This window comes from Bos mutus, chromosome 15 (genome assembly GCF_027580195.1).
Source record: "Bos mutus isolate GX-2022 chromosome 15, NWIPB_WYAK_1.1, whole genome shotgun sequence".
In the NCBI taxonomy this organism is placed as follows: domain Eukaryota; kingdom Metazoa; phylum Chordata; class Mammalia; order Artiodactyla; family Bovidae; genus Bos; species Bos mutus.
Window position 1 is genome coordinate 8653536 of NC_091631.1, and position 24793 is coordinate 8678328.

General features: G+C 37.6%; 1 protein-coding gene across 2 annotated transcripts in view; it reads right to left on the reverse strand.

The window, feature by feature from the left end:
* TTC17 (tetratricopeptide repeat domain 17) overlaps positions 1-24793 on the reverse strand; it is a 129879-nt gene that overhangs the window by 75395 nt on the left and 29691 nt on the right. For both annotated transcript variants that reach the window (XM_070383533.1, XM_070383532.1), the window contains exons 3-15: positions 23040-23209; positions 22281-22392; positions 21918-22049; positions 16606-16715; positions 15934-16078; positions 15362-15501; positions 13759-13919; positions 12089-12201; positions 10142-10288; positions 8524-8639; positions 8202-8367; positions 6958-7035; positions 6597-6821 (exon numbers count right to left, since the gene is read on the reverse strand). In XM_070383533.1, the coding sequence (XP_070239634.1) occupies positions 6597-6821; positions 6958-7035; positions 8202-8367; positions 8524-8639; positions 10142-10288; positions 12089-12201; positions 13759-13919; positions 15362-15501; positions 15934-16078; positions 16606-16715; positions 21918-22049; positions 22281-22392; positions 23040-23209 (1815 nt within the window). The remainder of the gene's footprint in view (positions 1-6596; positions 6822-6957; positions 7036-8201; positions 8368-8523; positions 8640-10141; positions 10289-12088; positions 12202-13758; positions 13920-15361; positions 15502-15933; positions 16079-16605; positions 16716-21917; positions 22050-22280; positions 22393-23039; positions 23210-24793) is intronic.

The following is a 24793-nucleotide window of genomic DNA, read 5'->3' on the forward strand; positions in this document are numbered from 1 at the left end:
GCCCTGGGATTTCTTTGGAAGGAATGATGCTAAAGCTGAAACTTCAGTACTTTGGCCACCTCATGTGAAGAGTTGACTCACTGGAAAAGACTGATGCTGGGAGGGCTTGGGGGCAGGAGGAGAAGGGGATGACAGAGGGATTGGAGGCAGGAGGAGGAGGGGATGACAGAGGATGACATGGCTGGATGGCATCACTGACTTGATGGACCGGAGTCTGAGTGAACTCCGGGAGTTGGTGATGGACAGGGAGGCCTGGCGTGCTGTGATTCATGGGGTCGAAAAGAGTCGGACACGACTGAGCGACTGAACTGAACTGAATGTTTCCACATGTGAATACACCACATTGTTTGTTTATCCATTCTCCTACCGATAGGCTGTTACTGGATTGTTTGCAGTTTTTGATCTACCACAGATAAATTTACTATGAAGTGAACATTGTTGTAAATGTCTTCTGATAGACATATTACTCATTTTCCTTGAGTATACATTTAGAAGTGGATCTTAAGATAGGCATACATTTAGTTTTAGGAGATCCAAGCAAATAGTTTTCCAAAATGGACATACAGACTTAATACTCCTATAAGCAAGTGTGAGAATTCACTGACTTGGTATTGTCAGTTTTTAAAATTTAGCTGTTTTAGTGAGATGCTTAAGTGGCATCTCACTGTGATTTTAATTTGCATTTCCTTGATCAGTAATAATATTGAAACGTTTTTCATATACTTAGTGGCCATTTTGGTACCCTTATTTCTGAAGTGCTGTTGTTTTCCCCATTAAAAAAAAATGGGTTGTCTTTTTGTTCTTATTGATTTGCAGGAGTTCTTTATATATATACTAGACATGATGACTTTGTTGGACATACTTACTGCAAATATCTTTCCCAGTCTGTCACTGGCCTTTTTATCTTCTTAATGGTATCTTCTGATAAACAGAAACTCTTAATTTTAGTGAAGTTCAGTTTACAGATTTTTTCCTTTTGTAGTTAGTGCTTTGAAATCTTTGCCAGCTATAAGGTAATAAAGACTTTCTCCTATGTTTTCATCAAGAAGTTTTATTGTTTTATCTTTCACATTATGGTACATGATCCACCTCAAATTAATTTTGTATACAACATGAGGTAGGAGTCAAGGTTCATTTATTTTTCCATAGGGGATATCCAAGTACTCCATTACTACTTACTGAAAAACCCAAAGCTCCCCCAAAACACTAAACTACAGGTGTGCCTTTGTCATAAATCAGCCTATTTCTAATTTCTATATTTGAGTATCTTTGTGCCAATTCCACTGATTTAATTACATTAAGTCTCGAAATCTGATAAGTCTTCCAACTCTGTTTTTATTTCCCTAACCCCCAAACCTTTGTGCTATTCTAAGATCCATTTTTATGCAGATTTTTGAAACTATTCATCAATTCACACGCACAAATACATGCAATTGCTGGGAGTTTGGGATGAAACTGAACCTATAAATCAACTTAAAGAGAACTTACACCTTAATGATACTGAATCTTCCAATCCATGAACATGATGTATCAACATACAACCATTTATTTAGGTTTTCCCCTTAGCAATGTTTTCATGAGAGAAATCTTGTACACCTTCCTTTAGATTTATTTCTAGATATCTGCTTTTTTGATGCTATTGTAAATAGTCTTAAAATTTTATTTTCCAATTGTTTTGTGAGACTGTTTTTATAAGCAGCCCAAAGTATTCAGTTGAGATCATTTTAGTGGAAATATGCCTTTGCTTAGTATTTGCTGTGTACAAACCATTTATTCTACACTTATTTTATCATTAAAAATATTTTAAAAGATTGAAGAATGTTGTATTTCCAAACTGCACAGTATATCTCCATGAAAAGCAATACCTATAATTTTTTTCTTTTTTAAATAATGAAAGTATGATGATACATTTACAGAAGACTTGGAGAATACGGAACAAAGTTACACAGTTCCACTATATATTACAATTTTCAACATCAAACTCTCAAAATTAAAAGAATGAATAGACAGAAAAGTAGGATACAGTAGACTTGAAAAGAACTATGAACCAATTCAACATAATTATGATATATATAATTTTCACACAACAGCAGGATACAAATTCTATTTAAGTTTCCACAGACTATAAATCACGAGATATTAGAACATGTAACACCTATAATTTATCAGCTACTTGCTTCTGATTCAGGCTGTTAGGTCATCACAAATATCTCACTATAACCAAGCCAAGGTTTACAAAATATTCCAGATTAAAGAGGTCTAATGTGAGTAGTTCTCAAGTTAGATTTAAAGTAATACGTAGAGGTTTACAAGATATAAAATTAAATTCTGCACTTAAATTAAGTGTCTTTATATTTTCCATAAGGAAACAAAGTATGATTATCCCTACAACTAGAATGATAGTTGGGCAAATATTTTGTATTCAGATGAACTGGTTAGCATTTTAGAAAAAAAGAGTAATTTTCTAATTCAGTCAGAAAATAATTACTGAGTGATTGTTTTCACTGTGTTTCAAATACTGTTTTTCACACTGGGGATAGAGCAGAAAATAAGAAAGATAAACCTCTGCCTCAGTGGATCTTATAGTCTCATGTCACACAACTGTGGGGATGTCACACAATTGTGAGTAAAATGTGATAAAGAACAGCAGGGAAGAGACGTAAGTAGTACTAAGAGTTGGGAAGAGAGCGGCATTTCATATAGAGCAGTAATGGAAAGACTCACTGAGAAGTTAGTGTTTGTAAAAGATTTGAAGGAAACGAGGCACAAACTAGGAAGAATCTTAGTGGAAGAAGCATTCCAAGCAGGAAGAACAGAAAACGCAAAGGTCCTAAGGAGGGACCACAGCTAGCACGCTCAAGGAACTGCTTGGAGGCAAGTGAGGCTCCAACAGAATGATCAGTGGATCGATCCCACAGATACGAGGCAGGAAAAGTAACAAGGTCACGTAGGACTTTCTACCCCATTATAAATTCTTGTCTCTTATTGTGAGTTACATGGAGGGACACTGCAGAGATTTGAATAGACAAATAACAACATCTGATTTCTAATAATCTCATTGTTTGCTATAATATGAATAGAGTGTAGGGAAATAAAAGCAAAAAACAGAAGCTAGTTAGGAGGCTACTGAAATAATCTAGATAAAAGATAATGATGGTTTGGATAAAAGATAATGATGGTTTGGATAAGATAGCAGTGGAAGTGAAGAGAAAGTTGCTCAGTCGTTTCTGACTCTTTGAGACCCCTGGACTGTAGCCTGCCAGGCTCCTCTGTCCATGGATGTCTTCAGGCCAGAATACTGGAGCGGGTTCCCTTCTCCAGCAGATCTTCCCAACCCAGGGATTGAACCCAGGTCTCCTGCATTGCAGGCCGATTCTTTACCAGCTGAGCCACCAGAGAAGACAGCAGTGGAGATGAAGATAAATCGTGAAATTCTGGATGTATTTTAAAAACAGAATCAGCAAGCTTAGTCAATAGATTGCATCTGCCCTGAGAGGAGAAAGGTACGAAGGATAACTCTAAGTTTCTGTCTTGAACTACTGGCTTCCCCGTTTACAGAAATGGGGAAGACCAAGACCAAATGGAACAATGTTAGGCAGCTTAGTTTTGGCCTGCAGTTTTAGTGTTTCAGACATTCAGTGTGTTTCAGACATTCACGTGGAGATGTCAGATAAACTGCTGAATAAAGGAGTCTGGAGTTCAGAGCAAAGCTGATACATGAGTCAATAAGGAAAGAATAGTGTTCTTGAGATATGGTTCTGGAACAAGTGGATATCCATGTGGATATCAACTTTGACCCTACCTAACATTACGAAGAAAATTTAACCTTAAATGGATCATAGGTCTAGATGTAAAACCTGAAACTATAAAACATCTAGAAAACAGCATAGGAAAAGATCTGTGTATATATCCAAGAGTCAACTATTTAAAGACAAACCATAGGACTATTTTTTTCAACCTTCTGATAAGGACATCTTAAATCTAAGAATAGAAATCAAAAGGAATAAGATAGTAAATTAAGGGAATTTTTAAAAGCTAAGATAAAAAGGCAAAGAGAGAAAGTATTTTTAACATATGACAGATGGAGTTTAAAGATTTTTTTTTTTTTGATAGAAATGTGTTTATTTGAAATTTAAATTACACTGGTGAACCTGTATTTAATCTAGCCATCCTGCTGCTGCTGCTGCTGCTGCTAAGTCGCTTCAGTCATGTCAGACTCTGTGCGGCCCCATAGATGGCAGCCCAACAGGCTCCCCCATCCCTGGGATTCTCCAGGCAAGAACACTGGAGTGGGTTGCCATTTCCTTCGCCAATGCATGAAAGTGAAAAGTGAAAGTGAAGTCGCTCAGTCGTGTCTGACTCTTAGCGACCCCATGGACTGTAGCCCACCAGGCCCCTCCATCCATGGGATTTTCCAGGCAAGAGTACTGGAGTGGAGTGCCATTGCCTTCTCCATAAAGATTTTATTGTGTAAAGAATTCATGTAAAATTTTTAAAGATTATAACGAAATGGACAAAATTCCTACATAAACTTTTACTTTAAAAATACAATTGAAATAGAATATCCTTAAAATAGGATACACAAATTTGTTATAACAGAGAAGTAAAAAATGTTTTTAAGTAAATTTATTTTACAAATGTTAATACAGAAGCAGTGTGACTTGACTATAAGAGTGTGAACTCTGAGGCCAATCTCCCTGAGCTCAAATCCAAGCTCTTTGACTTTCTATAAATCCCTTCAGTTTTCTTTTTCTATCAAATGGGTAAACCTTATCTCAGAGGGTTGTGTGGATTAAATGAGTTATTACACGTAAAGTGCTTCATATGGTGCACTAGAAAACAATAAAAGTTAGCAGTTATTTCAATTGCTTGATAACTGTATTATCTGGTGATAATACTAGAGAAATGAATATTCACAGATCTTGATTATGGCAACGTATATTGGCTCAAATCTTTTTCTGAACTGTTTACTCGTCTGTATCAAAGGCATCAAAATATTCATTCTACCAGCAATCTTTCCTAAGAAAATTTTCTTTACATAATCATTTGAATTGATGGCTATAAAAACTATATAGTAATTTTTTTTTTATATAATAAGGTTTAAAGATTACCAAAGTTACAGTAAGGGGCTTCCTTGGTGGTTCAGAGGTAAAGAATCCTCCTGCAATGCAGGACCACAGAAGATGTGGGTTTGATCCCTGGGTTGGAAAGACCCCCTGGAGGAGGACATGGCAACCCACTCCAGTGTTCTTGCCTAGAGAATCCCATGGACAGAGGAGCCTGGCAGGCTACAATGCACAGGGTCACAAAGAGTTGGACACAACTGAAGTTACTTAGCAAAGTAACAGTAAAGTTACAATATACAAAATATTTATGTAGAGGGAAAGCTTACAAGGAAATACTTCCAAATGTTGGCAGTCGGGGGTAGGGTCTGATGAAGGTATATTCAGGGGTATTTACCCTGATTCACTTCTTTATTTTTTTATTCTTATTACAGTACCACAGTATTTAACTGAAATTTTAGTAGAATTTTCAAATACAGAAAGGCAACGAATCTCTAAAGGAGCTCTTTTTTCTTCAGAAGAACATTGCCTAAGTGCCTTGGGTGACGGTGCCAAAAAGCGAAGCATGCCAAGTATGAAGGGAATACGGCTGTGCTGAGCCTTCTATCTGGGTGCTCCCTTTATCACATCCCGTACAGAGCATCTGTTCTTCTACACTCATACCTGACACTGTAAACATCTGATAAATATTAGATGTACTTCTCTGGCAAGTTGGCCTTTGTATATAACACAGTGGTTGTAAACTTCTACTTAGAGTCCAGTTGTGAATTTGTGTATTGCAAAGGAAACTTGTAATAGGCAACATTTCCTGCTAATACTGAAAGAAATTTAGTTTTGGGACACTTCAAATAAACTTAAGCCTTTCATGCACAGTACTTCTACAAGTTTCTTTGGGTATGAAACTTGGAAACATTTAGACACTAAGTATAAAAGCAATTTAATTATATATTTATTATAACTGCATTTTATCAAACCTAAAATGTCATCAATTGTAACATGTATCCTTATTTCAGAGATGTTAATATATGAAAGAAAAAAAAAGGAAGTGGTATTTTAGAAACTATGAAATAAAGTAATAAACTACAAAGCAGAGGTGTAACTCCATGGGCTGCATGAGGAAGGTTCAAGGTACGAACCTACCTACCCTTATCAAAGCAACCTTTAAACTGGCCTCTGGCTTGGTTGGCATAAAGATCTCAAGTTGTAAAACAACATAATACTAAAGGATGTGCGTGCTGTACTGAGTAGGACAAAGTGAGAAGCAGATGTTTCCGACATAAAAAGGTGGCAGTATATTTTTAGCAGCCGTGTCATTTTTAAATGTTTCTAAAAATAAACTGCATAATTTATAAACTTCCTTTAAAATAGAGATAAACACATCAAAAATACAACAAAAGCCCTCTTACAGTATGCAAATTCTACTCTGAAAAATAAAACATGAGATTTTTTTTATGCCCTGTCTACAAAAATACAACGAATACTCTGAGTTACCACTACGTAGTACATATTGCTACAAAGGAACATGAACCTCACCTCAGAGCTATTGATGGCCAAAGCCTGAAGTAGCAGTTTAGTGGCATCAAGATGAAGGCCATAGTGAATCAAAAGGTTGGCCAAGTTAACGAGAGGAACGTCCTGGTACTGAAGGGGAGCCAAATTCAACGCCCTCTGCAGACAAGCAATAGCAAAAGTGCTGTTTCCTACCGCTCTCCAGTAGAGGCCAGCTTCATTGAGGATCAGCCAGACAGGAGCATTAGGCTGAAAAAGCCCAGATACTTCACTTAATTCAAGAAGACAGAACTCATGCTCAAAAGAATTTTTAATACATGCATTATAACTTTTAATTACAATTACCCAGCATTTAAATTTCAGATGTCTGAAGTAGGCGGCTCACCTTGTTAATAGCATGAAATAAGAAAGACCCAATTTCTTCTTCTGGGATAGTATAGTTATTAATACGGGAAAGCAAAATCTGAAAACATTAAAAGGAAGACTGAATCAATTGAAAATAACAGGGAAGACATCTGAAAAGAATTTCTACAGACAGCAATCTTTACTTGAGCTCATCAGGAACAGCTAATTTGAATAGACATTTATAATTTATATACATAACATGAGGTCACTGACATACCAACAGGTGTTACCTTACTCACACGTATGCCTTAGTTTCCTTTAACTAAAAAAAAAAATTCAAAAGACATATACAGCACATACATATTAAGATGATCTATCATATCCCCATTAAAGTCAACCTAAGTGTCCAGAAGCAAATGAGAAATTATTCGGAAAACAAAGCGTGCAATACCTGATGCAATTACCTGCTATCCTTCCTAACTGGAAAAGCACCAGATCCTCAGTTAATCACTTTATATTCCTGCAGCATTTATGTAACTGTGAACAACTCTAAGAGAGGGATCATGGTCTGTTATCTTTGTATTTCTAGAACTCCAAACACTGCCTGAAACATGTTTTTTTGCTTCAGTAAATGTTGAATGAAAGCAGTAACTACTCATAGTTTCAAAATTAAATTTAACAAAGGTCATTGTGATGGTTTGTTTTCTCTTTAAAAAGGAAATTTTTTCATTTGTATCCACGGAATGGTGTTTACCCTAGGATTTATATTCAGTAATAAGATTCCTAGTTACACATAACTTACAGGAACTACAGAAGACAGCCTAACAGAACATATTTAGAGAGGTTATCAGATTCATACAAATTCCTAAGGACCTCATATGAGTCCAAAGCAGGGTTGATAAGGCCAAGGAAAGGGAATCCTCAAGCTTTCAATTTCAATTATACAAACTTCTGGTGGCTTGGAGGATGCAAAGCTAAACTGCAGTGGTCGGAATGGCCTCCACTAGGTGAACAGAGTTCTGTGTGACTCATCTTTGCAGCCCTCTTAGAGGAACAGTGCTTAGGTGGTCTGTGTAAACAGCAACCCCAAGGAACACTTTCCTGGCAGTCCTTCAACAGCATGACTGACTTCTTAATAATTTCACTAATTCGTTAACTTGATCCTTCAGTTTTATAAACTTAGAACTCAGCAACTGCCCTCTATTTAATTTTTGCTCCACCAATGAGGCTTGTGAAATCACCCAGAATGGACGGCAATAAACACCAAGCCTAAGTGAGCCTTACTTTTCGTGCATGGTCATCTGGCATTTTGGCTTTCAGATCCATGCGGACCTCTAATTCTTTGACTAAGTAGGACAGGGTCTGGCTTTTTCTGATGTCAGTTATGGAACAGTCAGGGGTTTGGGCCTCTTCTTCTGAAGAATAATCATCACTGTTGAGTTCGTGGATCCTGGTACAAGAAAAAGGAACAAAATTCATATTTTCAAAGTTTGGGTGACTTCAAAATAAAGACTTAACCTTTCAGGTCCAAGGTTGGTGCTCTCAAAGAACCGCCAGATGACAATCATGCAGAATCAAGTGCTTTGCCATATCCATAAGCACTTGCCTGAGTCCTTTGTTTTCCGGAGGCAGAAAATACGTTGGCAATTCCCCACCAATGGGGACTCTAGGATAGCTGTCTGCACAATCAGCTCTTTTAGGCCACAGAATATGCTGCTTGTCCTAACAGAGAAAAAAAAGTTTCTCATAAATTTCTTCAGAGTCAATATTTCAACACGCTAAATGAACTTTTAAAAGAACATAAATGTTACTAGGAAAATCAAACAACAATTTAGTATTTTAGGATCTAGAGACTGAGGTAGACTCTAGAATATTCTTTCTACTGCAGATTGTTAGTCTTAAGTCAGTAATTCTACCTGCTCTACCACAGACTGGCTCAGGGTTGGGTGGCTTAACTCAGCTGAGCCAGTAAGACACAGGGAGAGGTTTGCTTTGGGATTCCAGGAAAGAAATGCTAGTCTTAGTCTCTTAAGCCACAGGAACACATTGCTCCAGCTACTGCTGGCTGTCGCCTCATTACCATGAGGAAGACCAGCTTTTGGATGGAACTAACACAGTGGATACCAAATTAAAGAAGAGGAAAACAATGGGTTACTGGGCCACTGTTCAACCAAAGCCAAAGTTCGCTGTATCTTTGGATTTCCTATAATACGAGGTGAATTTTCTTTTAAGTCAGTTTGAGGTGAAGTTTGTGACATATGCCTGGAAGCATACAGACACGTGACAAACTGGCACAGAAAACTATCTTTCCCTTAACTAAGACCTTTTTTTTTTTGCCAATGCCAAAGTTTAGCAATTATTTTATTTGTAAAGTTCCATTTTTCTAAATATAAATAATTAGTACCAGATGTTTTACTAAACTTACAGCCTGAAGCTTTCAAACTTGGGAGTTTATATTTCATATAATTAAATATAAGTGGCTGTATTAATTCTGTTAAATTCCTGAAAATTTAGTAGTGGGGGCTTCCCTGGTGGCTCAAATGGTAAAGAATCTGCCTGTAATGCAGGATACCCAGGTTTGATCCCTGGGTTGGGAAGATCCCCTAGAGAAGAGCATGGCTACCCACTCCACTATTATTGCCTAGAAAACCCCATGGGCAGAGGATCGTGGCAGGCTATGGTCTATGGAGTCACAAAGAACCAGATGACTGAGTGACTAACACTGTAAAAACAAAACAAAACAAAACAAAACAATGTTTCTGTCTTCATATCTTGGTATCTCCATTGGCTAACATATAATTATCTCTTAGCTAGCTTGGAAATACATATTCATTTACTTGTTTATTTTCTGTATCTTCTGCTACAATGTGAGCTCCAGCAGAGCAAGGAACCTGGTATATAGTTGTGAGCTCAGTAAAAGGGTGCTGACTGAATACATGAAATATATACAAACATACATGGAGGTCACATTTAGAAACTTATGAGGGCTGGTAATTTTACTTAGGGCTTTGATTTGACATCAGGGTGTCTATGTGCCCCATGTGGCTGGCAAGAAATCGAGACAGATCCTATGTCCTACTTATCTACCACCTAGCAGGCCTTCCATTTAATCTAAGCTTAACAACTTCTTGCTGACCAGGGCCATATTAACCAGCAGGGTTGAAGGCCACTCCTTTAAGAAATACTGTCTGAGAAAACTCCTTTATCATCCTCTACTAACTTACCCTATACGCATCAGAGTCCCTGCCCCAGATCCAGAGAACAGAATGGGCCACGGGAGAAGACTTGACCAAATCACTGATATCACTCTGATTTGCTTGAACATCAAAGTTCACAGACATCATACTGGAGGTTGAGGAATCCTCACCAAACTAGAAAATGAAAAGAAAAGTTCAATCAAATTGAAAGCAGAAAAGCAGTTGTGACTCAGATTTAACTTAAACCCAAAATGTTACTGAATAATCAAAATTAGAAGGAAATCAGAGAGTAGGTCAGCTAAAAAGCAATCGGATCTTTAATTTTCAGAACCATGCCCCAATAGTACTCGCTCCAGATAACATGTAGCTAGCAACTTTCACTCAACTAGGCCGCTGATGGAGAACACTAGTGTGGGCTGTTTTCTTCTCCCTCTACTTCCTTTCTATGATTTAGTCTCTTACAGGTTTAATGATGGCTGATTAAGAGGTTTGGTTCATTCTTCTCCCCTGTCTGGACTAAAGTGATAACTACTCTATAAAATTAGTGTGCTTAATATACCCATCACTTAGGCATTAAATACTACTGAACAATCAATTTCAAATATGTATAGCCTCCCCCCAAACCAAAGAACAATATTTGATATTCTCTCAAGATACCGTATTTCCTATGTATTTCTGGAACCTTGTTAGAGAAGAGAGTAGGACTAAGATGGGATGGAGTAGGAACAACATGCGTAAAAGGAATGAATATTACGACTTCGTAGCTCTATGCCTTGATGAACAGGAATACAGTCTTCCCCTATATAGCGGTGATGAAATTTGTGAATACATCATACTGGAAGCTACACTAGTGCATGGCAGTCTTCCAAATGGTCTTGAGACCATTATGATTTCTAAAAGTTACACTGTGTTTCAGTCTATTTCACTTCTAAATATTCCCCTTCTCCGCTTAAGATGCTTGGGTTTAAGACAGGGAGCTACGGTCTTAGAGAGTGTGAGTCTCTTCTTCCTTTACTACTCCTAAAAACTAAGCATGGGGTACTGCTAGGAGCTGGCCTACAATAATCACAGTAAGTTTCTGGCCTCTACTACTATTTCTCTTCCTAAATGACCTCTTAATTTTTGCTTCTTACTCTTTCCCAATGTCTGGGTTTTCTTTTTTTTTTTTTTTTCCAGATTAAAGCATTCTAATTTTTCATGGTCTGTCTTTCTACAGAAGCTGTCCTGATCTCTTAATTATTTTAAATGCTTTTCACTAGAAATTTCTGTATCTATAATTAAGGACATGATGGGTTTTCTATAGGAATATAATAAATGTTATTTTATTTCCAGTCTCCTTTTGAATGAAAACTGGACTCTGGTTGTACTTACTATCTATACCAGCATCAGTTACATGCTATTTGGTATCATTATGTATTATTTCTTCCCAACTAGACAGGCTGGGATGTTACGTGCGTGTGTGACTGTACGTATATGTGTATGTACCTGTGGACATACACAGAGACAGGAAGACAGAGAAAACATGCAAACAGCAATGGTGCTTAATAAACCTTTCTTGTTGTAAGATCATTTTGTTAATGCCTTTGGTTGAAGCAACATAACTGGACTGATGACTTCTGCGAAGAGCATGGCTACTCTTTCCCAAATCGTAAATTCGAGGTCTTACTAAAGCAAGTTATAAGGAAAGGTAAAGGCTTTGTGTCACAGACCAATTCTAGCTCTCATGGTAAAGACAGGAATTAAACACATATGAAAAGACAAATACAGCTAGTGCTTTAGGAAACAGAAATGTCATTTATCAAGTAACTGAGTACTCTCTATAAATCTGACTTTATAAACATAACAGATACGCAAAATCTTAAATGACAATCACACATTTTAGAGCTCAAATATACAAGGAATTGGGGGTGGGAGAGCAATATTACTCTTGATATGCAAACGTTTATAAGAACTAGAAGAGACCAAGAAAAAGACCTGGACATAGTCCACGTTTTCAAAGATATCACCACGATGGTAGCGCACAGGCTGGTCCCACTGGCAATGTAAACTATGCTGCTGGTTGACTAGACGGCATATCTGATGATTTCCTGGGATACAAAAGGAAATGAAAACTGATGAAAAGATCAACAATGCCAACACAGTTTTCTTTGTCTAAGTCACGTAGTATCAGCCCTGCACTCTTCAGAGCCTGGTGAGTACTCATGGAGGGGTACATATCCAGGGGAAAATGCCTTCATGGTTCATTAAATCATTCTAAAGCCTCAATTTCTCCATCTATAAAACAAGGTGCCACTAAATAATCACTGAGGTGTCTTCTGGCAATTCTAAGATTGTAAAATCTACTGAGTAAATTGTTTAAGACTTTGCCCATCTCTCTGGAGACAATTTGCTTTATATACTTCATAACTTTTTCAAATTTATATATAAGAGCTCTGGTTGCATTTTAGTACAGACTGAGCAGTAAGTAATCCCAAGGATCAAACATACTCTTTATACTCAAAATAGTAAAGAAAACTTGTCAGGTGAATTGTAAAATGGACTATAAATGGTCATGTGGTTGTTCAGTCACTCAGTCACGTCCAATTCTTTGCAACCCCAAGAGGCTGTAACAGCCTCTACTTATCAAGGGAGAAGGATATAATATAAGTGATTCTATTCATTTTTCTTTGGTGTCAAGTTGTCATATCTGCTCCCACAGGGTTTGATCATCAATGAAACATTCTGGATACAACCAAATCACTAATATGCTGTCAATGCCAGTTCCTTTAGACCAGTGGTTCTGTTTTGGGGTCACAGACTGTAAAAGATACTCATAATGGGACTTCCCCAGTGGTCTAGTGGTTAAGATTCCATGCTTCATCTGCACGGGGCACATGTTCAATCCCTGGTCAGGAAACTAAGAATCTGCATATCTACATGGTGTGCCTCCCCTGCACCCCCCTCAAAGAGCTATATATCGTCTTCACAGAAAAGAAGTTGTGCATATACACAACACTGTGTGTAATTTGGGGGAGGATGGCAGAATCCCCTGAAAGTAATCCATTGATGACTTTTTTTGCTTGAGACAAAGTCTAGTCTAAACTCTTCTAAAATAAAACATTTGTTTTTAATGGAAGAAAAAAAGAACATTTAGTCTTACTGCCAGTGTTGGCTGAAAAGTGTGGATTTTTCTTCCCAGGCTGTGTCTGGCTTGCATTAACTTGCTGTAGGGCTCTGTTGCTTACAGTGAGCTTTCAGACCAGCAGCAGCAAATAGCAGTTCGTTACAAAAACAAGAATCTTAGGCCCCACCTCAGACCTACTGAGTCAAAATCAGCATTTTGACAAGATTTCCAAGAGACTGACATGCATATTAAAGTTAGAGAAGCATCAGTGTTGGCCACAGAGGGCAAAAAACTGTTGGACTCTTAGGATACAAAAGATTTGGCTTTTACTTTAAAATGTGAATTATAAAAAAGCTAGGAGGATCAAACTGGCTCCCAGGCCTGCTGGTCCACTTGCAGTGATAATTTCATTTTCAGATCGAAGGAAATCATAAGCACAGTTTTACACTGCTTTGTGGCTACGTGAAAGTTATGAAAGTGAAGCACACTAGACGTGAACTTCCTAATCTCCCTTTAAAAATTATCTGGAATCAGGACTTACCTAATTGTGCCTCTTTTGCCATCTGTGTCTCATGGATGATATTTCTTAGGATCTGCTCTTCCTGAATCAGCTTATGTTTTTCTAGGATTTCCTGCTGTCTCAGGTAGTGGTCATGTTGCTTTTGATACTCCTTCAACTCATTCAGTGTTCGCTGGAGGGATCTTAACATTTTTTAATGCCAGAAAAAGTTATAGAGCTTTAAAACTGTAAATGTTTAAGCCCACTTAAATACACAGATTTTCTGGTTCTCAGCAAAAATTCCAAGATTTTGACTTTTAGCAAACAACCACTGTACCACCGTCTCAAGAACCATGGGACCAAATAAATGCTACCGCTTTATTAATATTTGGGTGGTAAAAAGACATGTGAAATTCTTCTCATAAATACAACAATTAATGACATTAAATGGTGTGGTGGACTTTGCAGGGGCCAAAAAAGATACAGAGTGATATTCTATAAAGCTCTACAGATTTAACAACTCTGTTTTTCTCCACAAAGATTAGTTCCATGGACATTCAAAGCCTTTGTAGAATCTTCCTTTTCTTTTCTTTTCATTTGATTCTACCCAAACAAAAGGTTAACAAAAAGGCTCTTGCACTGGAGCTCCTTGGTTTACAGATTTGGGGGAAAACCACAGAAACTGCTTGCAAAGGAAGATTCTCTACCAGCTGATAGCAATAAATCAGTAGCTTCATTATATTTAGTCACAAACATCTGATTACTTGTTACACTTAACATATGGAGATTTAAGGGCTGAACAGCTTGTGTAAGAAGAGCATAATATTGGAAGAAGCTCAGCAAAGGCAAGTTCTGAGCAGGTATAACAGAAGCCAGACATAAACAAGCTATCATTCTTTCCTTTTTTACTACACCAGGCTTTTAAACAGATTGGAAAATGGAAAATTTATCCATTAAATGGAAAATTCAATGAAATCCTAATGTCCACTGAATTCTCTAATAATCAGACTCAAAATTCTGTAAGTGATGAAGCATTCACTTCTGAATTATGTGAAGTTCCTTCACGGGTCTTACTATTTATAGAATTAAATACAGTACATTTGTTATTAAGTACAAGGACCAAGTACAACAGAATCCCACTACTGTGAGACTTACACAACTCTGTAAAACATGGGCCAAATAATCTCGCTCAACATCACTTAACCAATATAAGAGCCCAACCCTAGGAGTCGAAGGGGAGAAAGATCGAACACAGCATGTGCAAGTGAGTTTACTGACAGTCTAATTCATGGAAATAAAAATGTAATCAATAGAGTTACTAATCAATAGAGTTACATCTGGCAGCATCCCCCTCCTTCATCAGACTTCATACAAGTAACTGATGATCAAGACTGTAAAGTTGTAAATGATGGCATGTACTGTAAACATTCTCTAGTACCTAGAATCATTTACACAACCACTGACTTGTGCTAAGCCTCCTGGATTTGGAGAAAAAGGACAGGACTAGTAGTAGTGAAAAGGTGTTTTTCTTAATTCTAATGAACAAAGTAACACTGATTTCACCCTATACAGGTCTAACCTATGATCCTATTGTGCTTTAGTAAAATTTTTTTTTGCTTCAGTAAAATTTTTTCCTCCGAGTTACCTATGTTGAGCTTCCAATTTCTGCTCGAGTTTTTGTTGACACAGGACAGCATGCTTCCTCTTTATAGCTTGCTCAAACCCAGGTTTGGCCTGTAAAGCATGGTCGTAACAGAGTACTGAGTGGTTATACTCCCCAAGCATCTAAAGAGACAAAAACACACACATACACAAACACAGGAGGGAAAAATGTTAGCCTGGCTGTATCTGTCCAAATGTCCTTACGATTTATGAGGTCACACCAAATTTCATACAGTGAACATTATTTCAATCAGTGGCCAAACCTCCACAACATGAAGCGATGCTGTACAGGATGGCTCAGCTCAAATAACTGCTATCTTAAGAGGACTACTCTGAAGAAGTTTAATATTCCTATCAACTTATTATTCTTTTTTGTCAAGAGGCTAGGACACTAATGATTCATTATTGAGTTTTTTTTTCTCTTAAGTTTCTTCATTTCTATCCCCTTTCCCTTGTCCAGAACAGAAGAAAGGAAAAGGATATTTCTTTTACTAGGGGGAAAAAAAAAAGGAAAGAGCAATTGGATTGGTTTATGTAAAAAAAAGTTGTATTTACTGCATATATGTTTCCTAAAGTGTAATAGCTAGTGAAGAAGTCACTGTCGTCCAGAGCTGCATGGACCACAACAGCAGCATCAGCAGAGAAGTGTGCTCTGTGCAGAACGTTCGCCAAGTTGACCAGGGCAATGTCTTTATTGTGCCTACAAGAGGAGAGATGTAATTAGACATCAGGAGAGAAGCCTGTGCTCCACAGTTATCTGTAACTACCTGACAGGTGCAAATTACATTCAAAGCTATTGAGCTTTGGAAAACAATTTTGAGTTTGCTTACAGATGGGGAAAATAATTTAAGAAAATCCTAATGTTTCATTTTACATCATTGATGGTGCTTAACAAAAATCAAGGCTGGCAGACATTTCATGATTTTAAAATGTATTTACGGCTGACGTTTGCTTTGAGAAAAATTTAACTTTTGATAATTTCTCCAGCCTAGGTCCTTACTTCCAAGTCCCAAGTCAGTCAGCGGGCATAACACGTCAGAAGTGTGTTATGCCATTATCGCTTTGAACTCTTTGACATTTTTGACTGGACTAATTTCTTGGAACAGGGATTGAGGAGAAAGTAAGTACATACAATGCTTCTCCTTTTTTTTTTTTTTTAAATATATATATTTTAACAGTCCTGAGTTATGTGGAAAATCAACAGGTCCAGAAGGACAGGAATCCTACCTGGATGAGAAGTGAAGAGCTCGCATAGCACATTCCACTACTTGATATGGCTCATTCTTTATTCTCCAGTAAAATGAAGCCATGTTATACAGTACCCACGAGGAAGAGTTCTAGAAATCAAACAAATAAAATAACAACCAAATATAACTCAAGATAGTTTCTTCAACTCAGAATGCTCAAAATGAGCACCTTTACCACTCTATCTCGCCTGAAACTGGTAAAGATCAAGACTTACATAGTAGTGACAAAGCAGAGGACAAAGTACAAATAAACTACCTGTATCAAAAGAGGTTTCTGATTATTAGTTGAACAAGTATACTAAGGTGTGGTCTAGACAGAGAGACTGTCCAACCCTAGGCTATCATTCCAAGAGGGAAATAAAGCCGACAATCTCACCAAGTGGCCACACCTTGGGCCCTATTTCAGGACTTCAGAAGTTAGAATCTAGCCTACTTAGAAATGCTAGTTGTTCTAACATGAAATTCCTGAAATTAACATACTGTAAAGTTTCCTATTTAAACATCCGAATGAAGGTATGTATGTAAGCAAATACAATGCTTTTGTGAAAGATGTATTTTTAGTTGTCATTTTCTCAGTGTGATCAGAAACTCATTCAGATCTTCACATTGCTAAAAATGTCTACTATATATTAATAAGTATATTATTTAGTCAAGTTAAACAGAAGTTCAGATAGCAGACAGGTTTTCTCCTTTTGTGGCTTCGATTTTTTATCCCTGAACATACTCTGATTTCAACCACAGAGAGGTCAAAACACTAAACTGAACTGTGTCAAAAAATCAATGTAGTTTAAACCCAAGTAAGAAATTACAAACTCAGAATGAAAAAAGTCATAAAATTTAAGATAAAACAGAAAAAACATATGACAGCCAACATTTGATATCTTGAATAAACAGATAGCTCATAAAAAAATCTAAACAGAGAGACAAAAAGCCAAGAGAATATGGGCCCAAAACATGGACAATTCAAAAATATGAAACAATGGCTACTTAGCAGGTGAAAAAAATACAAAACTTAACTACAAAAAATAATCTAAAAGATGCAAGTTTTTCTTTTAAAAATTGGCAAAGATTAAAAAGAATGCCAGTATTCACTATTGGCTACAGTGTATATTAACTGTAGGTTAGTAGAGCATTTCTGGGGGGGGGTGTGGTACAAAACAATTTAACAACCTGTATGTATAAAACCTTAAAAAATGTGATTACTTTTACCCCCAAACTTCATGATTAAAAATTTATCCTTGAGGACAATTTTTAACTAAAGAACTTCCCTCGTGGCCTGGTGGATAAGAATCCACCTGCCAATGCAGGGGATGTGGGTTCAGTCCCTGGTCCGGGAAGATTCCACTTGCAGGGCAACTAAGCCAGGGAGCCACGACTACTGAGCCTGCGTGCCCTAGAGGCCACACTCTGCAAAAAGAGACGCCACCACAGTGAGAAGCCTGCACGCTGCAGCCAGAGAGCAGCCCCTGCCCACCACAAAGAGACAAAGCTCACGCGCAGAAACAGAGACTTAGCACAACCATCAACCATAAAAAAAGAGGTTTAGCTATAAAAATATGTTAAACTAAAAAAAAAACCCTCCAAAATATTATAAAACAGTAATTATCTCTGACTTTAAATTATAAGTTTAACTTTCTCTTTTATAGATTTTTATGTAGTCTGTTTTTTTAAAAAGGACCAGTTATTTTATTTTTAAAAGGTATTTTTAAGATTAAAACCAGTATAATTCTGCTTTAATCATCCATTAAGTATTCTATCTTCAAGGAAAAATTATGATTTTTGAGTAAAGCAATGAAAGATTTTAGCATTAACTACAACTGGTTAAGGAATGCTATGCTCAATGCTCAGTTGCATTCAACTTTTTGTGACCCTCTGGACTGTAGCCCACCAGGCTTCTCTTTCTCTGGGATTTTTCAGTCAAGAATACTGGAGTGTTGCCATTTTCTCCTCTAGAAGATCTTCCCAACCCAGGGTTTGAACTCACGTATGTTGCGTTTCTTGCATTGCAGGCAGATTCTTTACCGCTGTGTCATCAGGGAGGCCCCGTGGACAACAAACAAGCAAATACACAAAACAGCAAAGGTTGTGCTGAGGGCCGAATTCATTTAACGGACCCTTGCTCCATTAGTACTCCTCCCATTTTGCAGGTGAGGAAACTGAGGCTCCCGAGATTCCACAGCCCAGAAAGGGCAACATTAGCACATGACCCTACGTCTTGTAATCCCAAACTCTGTTCCTGCCATCCTTCTGCGGCCTCACTGTCCTCAAAGTGCTCGGTGCTGTCTCTACTCCATTCCAAGACAGCTCTGACAGTTAGAAGAAAGTCTCCTGTTGTCATGAACTGAGGTCTATACTTGGCTGGTCCCACTTTTGACTTTTGGGGCCACCCAGGACTGCCTCCTCCCCTCCTACCCAAGTCAGCCTGAAAGGTGAAGGCTGACTGCCTTAGAATTGATGCTTTTGAACTGTGGTGTTGGAGAAGACTCTTGAGAGTCCCTTGGACTGCAAGGAGACCCAACCAGTCCATTCTGAAGGAAATCAGCCCTGGAATTTCTTTGGAAGGAATGATGCTAAAGCTGAAACTCCAGTACTCTGGCCACCTCATGTGAAGAGTTGACTCATTGGAAAAGTCTCTGATGCTGGGAGAGACTGGGGGCAGGAGGAGAAGGGGACAACAGAGGATGAGATGGCTGGATGGCATCACCGACTCGATGGACATGAGTTTGAGTGAACTCTAGGAGCTGGTGATGGACAGGGAGGCCTGGCGTGCTACAGTCCACGGGGTCGCAAAGAGTCGTACACGACTGAGCAACTGAACTGAACTGATAGGTTCTCGAAAGAGCAGATGCTATGTTCTTTCACAACTGATTTATGACTTAGGCTTCAGTCTCTCTTTTAGTAGCCTTTTGAGAAAGTTTCTTTTTAAATCAACAAATGGTTTTTAATCTGTTTTTAAAACTTACATTGTGAATTGGGACAAAATGATAAATTAAAAATGCAACATGAACTACTAAAAACATCATGATAAACAGAGTACATCATATTGGAAGAGAAAAATAAATCTTTAAAGAAAAATCTTTCAGTAAGATTTCTTATAAAATCTCCTGCCAAAGCTAGAAATGCTGGAATGTCACTATTAATTATTCTTTCTCTATTGAACACTTTTTTTCTGCCTGGCTCTTAGATACCACATTCTTCTGAACATCCTTTTGGGCTTCTTCTACTGGCCCCTCCTCCCCCTCTGCTTGACAGAAAACATAGGAGGACCCAGGACCTCTTCTCCAACTTCACTCTGCTCCAGATGACCTTACCCAATCCCATGGCTACAAATTCTCCCTGTTTAACAATTATTCTCTATCTCTAAACCCAGCTCTGACCTCTACTGGAGTTCTAGACTCAAAAAGTATTTCAGTTTAACCTGACTTAATCTTCTTCCACCCCAAACCAGCTCCTCCTCAGGTTGCTCACGTCAAAAATTAAGCAATTATCCTTGACTTCTTTTTCTCTCATTCTCCACATCTGATTAAGCAGCTTCTAAACATCTTCTGAAATAGTTTAAGTCCTTTCACTTCCACTACTAACCATTCTTGTCCAAACCATCTTCACCTCCCTCTTGAATTACTGCACTAACCCTCTAACCGGTCTATTTCCAGTTCTGGCCTCCTTGAGTCATTTCTCCATACAAGTTAGAGTGTAATTTTTAAAAACACTAATTAAATTATGTCCCTTCTCTGCTTCAGCTTCTCAGCACACCTGGAATAAAATTCAAAGTCCTAACCTTGGCTTTCAGAGCTTGAGATAATCTGGCCCTGGCCACCTTCTCTGGCTTCATTCCCTATCACCCTCCCCTTCGCTCACCAGGCTCCAGCCATACTGACCTGAATTTAATTTATAACACCTGTTACAGACTTAATGCGTCTCTCTCACCATTCATATACAGATGCTGTAACCCCCGTGTGACTATATTGAAGATAAGGCCTCTGAAGACAAAGGTTTAAAATCCAATAGGGCCAGTGCCTTTCTAAGAGGAAGATTTCTCTCTCTCTCTCTCTCCCTCTCGCACCCACTCCTCCCCAAAGTACACACAGAGAAGCCACCTGACACCACAGCCAGAAAGAGGCCATCTACAGGCCAGGAAGAGTCCTCACCATGGACTGAATCAGCCAACAACATGATCTTGGGCTTTCCAGCCTCCAGAACTTTGAGAGTTCGGGTGCTGAAGCCGCCCAGTCTGCGGTATTCTGTGATGGCGGCCTGAGCTGACTGATACACTATCAAGCTCATTACGGCTTTGGGGCTGTTGCCTCAGCCTAGAATGCTCTTCCTTGATCTCTGACTTTTGGTTTCTTCTTGTCATTCAAGTATCAGCTTAAATTTCATCTTTCCAGAGAGGATAACCCCACCTGCTTAATCTAAAGTAGCCACCCAATAAACCCTCTATTTTAATTTGTTATAGAGCACTTACCACTATGATCTACTTTCAACTAACAATTCTGTGAAGGATATTTTAAATCCTAGGCCAGTTTTCCCTTATTATTCATCAATTCTGGGGATGCGGTATTTTACATTACCTTCAGAAAAACAAGATGAAGAAGGTAACTTAGCTACAACAATAATCTTATATAAAGTATTTGAATAAACATATATTTGGGTATAAACAGTATAAAAATATATGTATTTGAGTACACTGTATATAAATATTACAACTACACATTTTACTTAATACCACTGCATAGAAACTAGCCTGCATTTTATGAATCTCCTTAGGCACAGAGAAGAGTAAAAACTATTTCTAAATTCCCACATGCTATCCTCAATGATACATTTAAATTTTTGGGTCCTGTTACATAATTCTGCATTCCTTTTTTTTAAAGTAGATGCTTCTTTAAAAGAAATTACATGAAGATTTTATTGTTTGTGGTGATTTTTTTCCTGTTCAGAGAACAGTGATAATCTATGTATTTACTATGTGTAGTTATATATCAAAGATGCTAATGTTACATTTTCTTTCACACTCAAAATATATAATCTAGCCTATAAGCCCTATTGCTTATATTAGTTTATAATTTGTTTTTTTCAAGAATTAGTTCAAATAGAACTTTGTAGCATCTCACCCTGGTAAAGGGGACTGGATTGTCAATGCTTCTGCCTAACTTTGAACTGCACAGTTTATATGACTGTGATCAGGATTTAAAATCACTCTCTAGACAAAAACAAGCTAGGGAGGTATTTTCTGAGAGAAAAGTACCTTCTGTTCACAGTCTCTGGGCTCTTTAGTCACTGATGACTTACCTTCTGCAGGCCTTCATGAATGAGGTGGCCTATGTCATCTATACTCCTTCCTAATCGTTTAGATAAATACGTGAAGATTGGATCTTCTTTAGGTAGTAGCGGTGCAGAAAGATTAACTCTCTCTTGTACACCCTGAAGAAGAAACAATTGAAAAAAAAGAAAAGAAAAAGGAGATTATAAGTCATAAAAGATTACAATTCGGTATCTTAAGAGTGTTTATTCTGAAGGAATTTTAAAAGTAGGAGATGTCTGTTAAAACAAAAAGCTGTTTGGAAGGAGAAAAGAAAGAAAAGAAAGAGCATGTCTAAGCCAGAGATCAAAGAAAAAAATGAAAACGAGGCCCCCCCAAATTTCTCTACTTACTCGCAAGTGCTGAAAAGCATGTATACTATATGGAAGTTCTAGAATTTTAGTACAATCAGGTTGCTCAGGGTCTGGAGGGACAGGAGATTCTGTGTCTATATAATCTTCAGGGCTACAATCAAGAGGCAAGGAGTAATGAATGAATGAAAAGTGAAGAAATGCCAAGTTTTTCCCTAATTAAATCATATTCTCAAAGCATCTTACTTTACAATCAATATTAGTCAACATGCATACCTTTTTCATATAGTTGCTGTTGGAATAAACTAGTTTGAGAGTTCAACTTAAAGGAGATAAATCAAGAGTTAAACAGAAAACAATAGGTAAGTCACAGACTGTTAAGACTGTAGACTTTACAGCTAATAAGACATGCTAAACTCTTTCTAGAAATGTTAAACCAATTTACACTTCTGTATACACTTTTCCCATATTTTACCAGTTACTGATTTTTAAATATTTTTTTCCAATTTGATGAAAAATATGTTTTAGCATGTACTTACTTGATCATTACCAAGAAATATTTTTTTCCATGTGTTTATGGGCCATTTGTACTTTTTACCATAAACTGTTCAATTTTCTACTGTGATGATAAATATTTTTAATTGATTTGTAAAAATTCTATACATAGTATATATTTTGAACTTTCAAATTTGAATAGTCATCAGTTATTGAAGCTTTTTCAAATTAGAGAAATAATTTAGAATTGAGAAACATCTGTTCAGGAAGAAGTACTTTTATTTTTGGAAAGAGAATTTTTTTTACCTGATATCTTTGCTCTCCAAAGTTATGTATGTGCCATCATATAGATCTAGGTCCCCTAAGGGCACCTTGGCTTTGATGCAGTCCGGATCCTCTTTATTATGTCTCTGTTCAAGTCCTGTATCTCTGTCCTCATTCTCTTCTATGTGAATTTTTTGAGCAACTAATTGCTTCTGTTGAGAAGAAAATAAGAACTTGCTGGATTTTTCTAATATTTCAACCTACCTACCATGTAAGAGAAAGGAGAATTTAATGTGTTGACCAAGTCAGAGAACTGTAAATGTGCCCTTGGTTACCTTAGATGACATGAATGAGCTTCTCCAACAGAACATGGCATGTATACTACTGGCACATGAGTGCCTTATAAAATGATTTCTAGCCATCTATAAAGCTATATTTAACAACTTTCTGGGCACAGGATGCTCAGCAATTGAAACTACCTTGAATTGTCCAAACATGCCATATTTCAGTCCTTCAAGACAACCAGCACGCTGATAGTACTAGCTGGAGTCACTAGGTTCGAGAGAAATTTCTGCCACTCATATTTTTTTCCCAAATGTATACTATATTTCCACTACCCAATCTTAACATTTTGCCATACTCTGCTGTGCTGCTGCTAAGTCGCTTCAGTCGTGTCCGACTCCGTGCAACCCCATAGACAGCAGCCCACCAGGCCCCCGTCCCTGGGATTCCCCAGGCAAGAACACTGGAGTGGGTTGCCATTTCCTTCTCCAATGCATGAAAGTGAAAAGTGAAAGGGAAGTCTCTCAGTCGTGTCTGACTCTTAGTGACCCCACGGACTGCAGCCCACCAGGCTCCTCCGTCCATGGGATTTTCCAGGCAAGAGTACTGGAGTGCCATCGCCTTCTCCGTGCCATACTCTAGATTTTTCTAAAAGAAAAAAAAATAGTTGAAGCCCCTCTTACTGTCTTTGAAACCCCTCTCTCCCTCTCAAAAGTTACCCCTACCCTGGGAGTCCCATGGTTAGGACTTGGCACTCTCACTGTCAAGAGCCCAAGTTCAGTCTCTGGTTGGAGAACTAAGATCCTACAAGCCGCATGGCATGATCAAGGGAAAAAATAAATATTATAAATACATAAGCAAGCAAACAGAAGTTACCACTATCCTGAATGTTTTATGCATCATTTTCATGTATATTTGTATAAAATATTACTATACTGCCCTTATCCTCTTAAATATTACTATATATATATCTCCAAAATCAACATATGGCACTGCTTTGCAAGTTTTAAAATTTTATATATTTTGGGATGAAATGTCCTTTAGATATCAATTAGGTCTAACTGGTCTATTGTATCGTTTAAAGTTTGTGTTTCCTTGTTAATTTTCTGTTTAGTTGATCTATCCATAGGTGTGAGTGGGGTATTAAAGTCTCCCACTATTACTGTGTTATTGTTAATTTCTCCTTTCATACTTGTTAACATTTGTCTTACATATTGCGGTGCTATGTTGGGTGCATATATATTTATAATTGTTATATCTTCTTCTTGAATTGATCCTTTGATCATTATGTAGTGACCTTCTTTGTCTCTTTTCACAGCCTTTGTTTTAAAGTCTATTTTATCTGATATGAGTATTGCTACTCCTGCTTTCTTTTGGTCTCTATTTGCATGGAAAATCTTTTTCCAGCCCTTCACTTTCAGTCTGTACGTGTCCCCTGTTTTGAGGTGGGTCTCTTGTAGACAACATATGTAGGGGGCTTGTTTTTGTATCCATTCAGCCAGTATTTGTCTTTT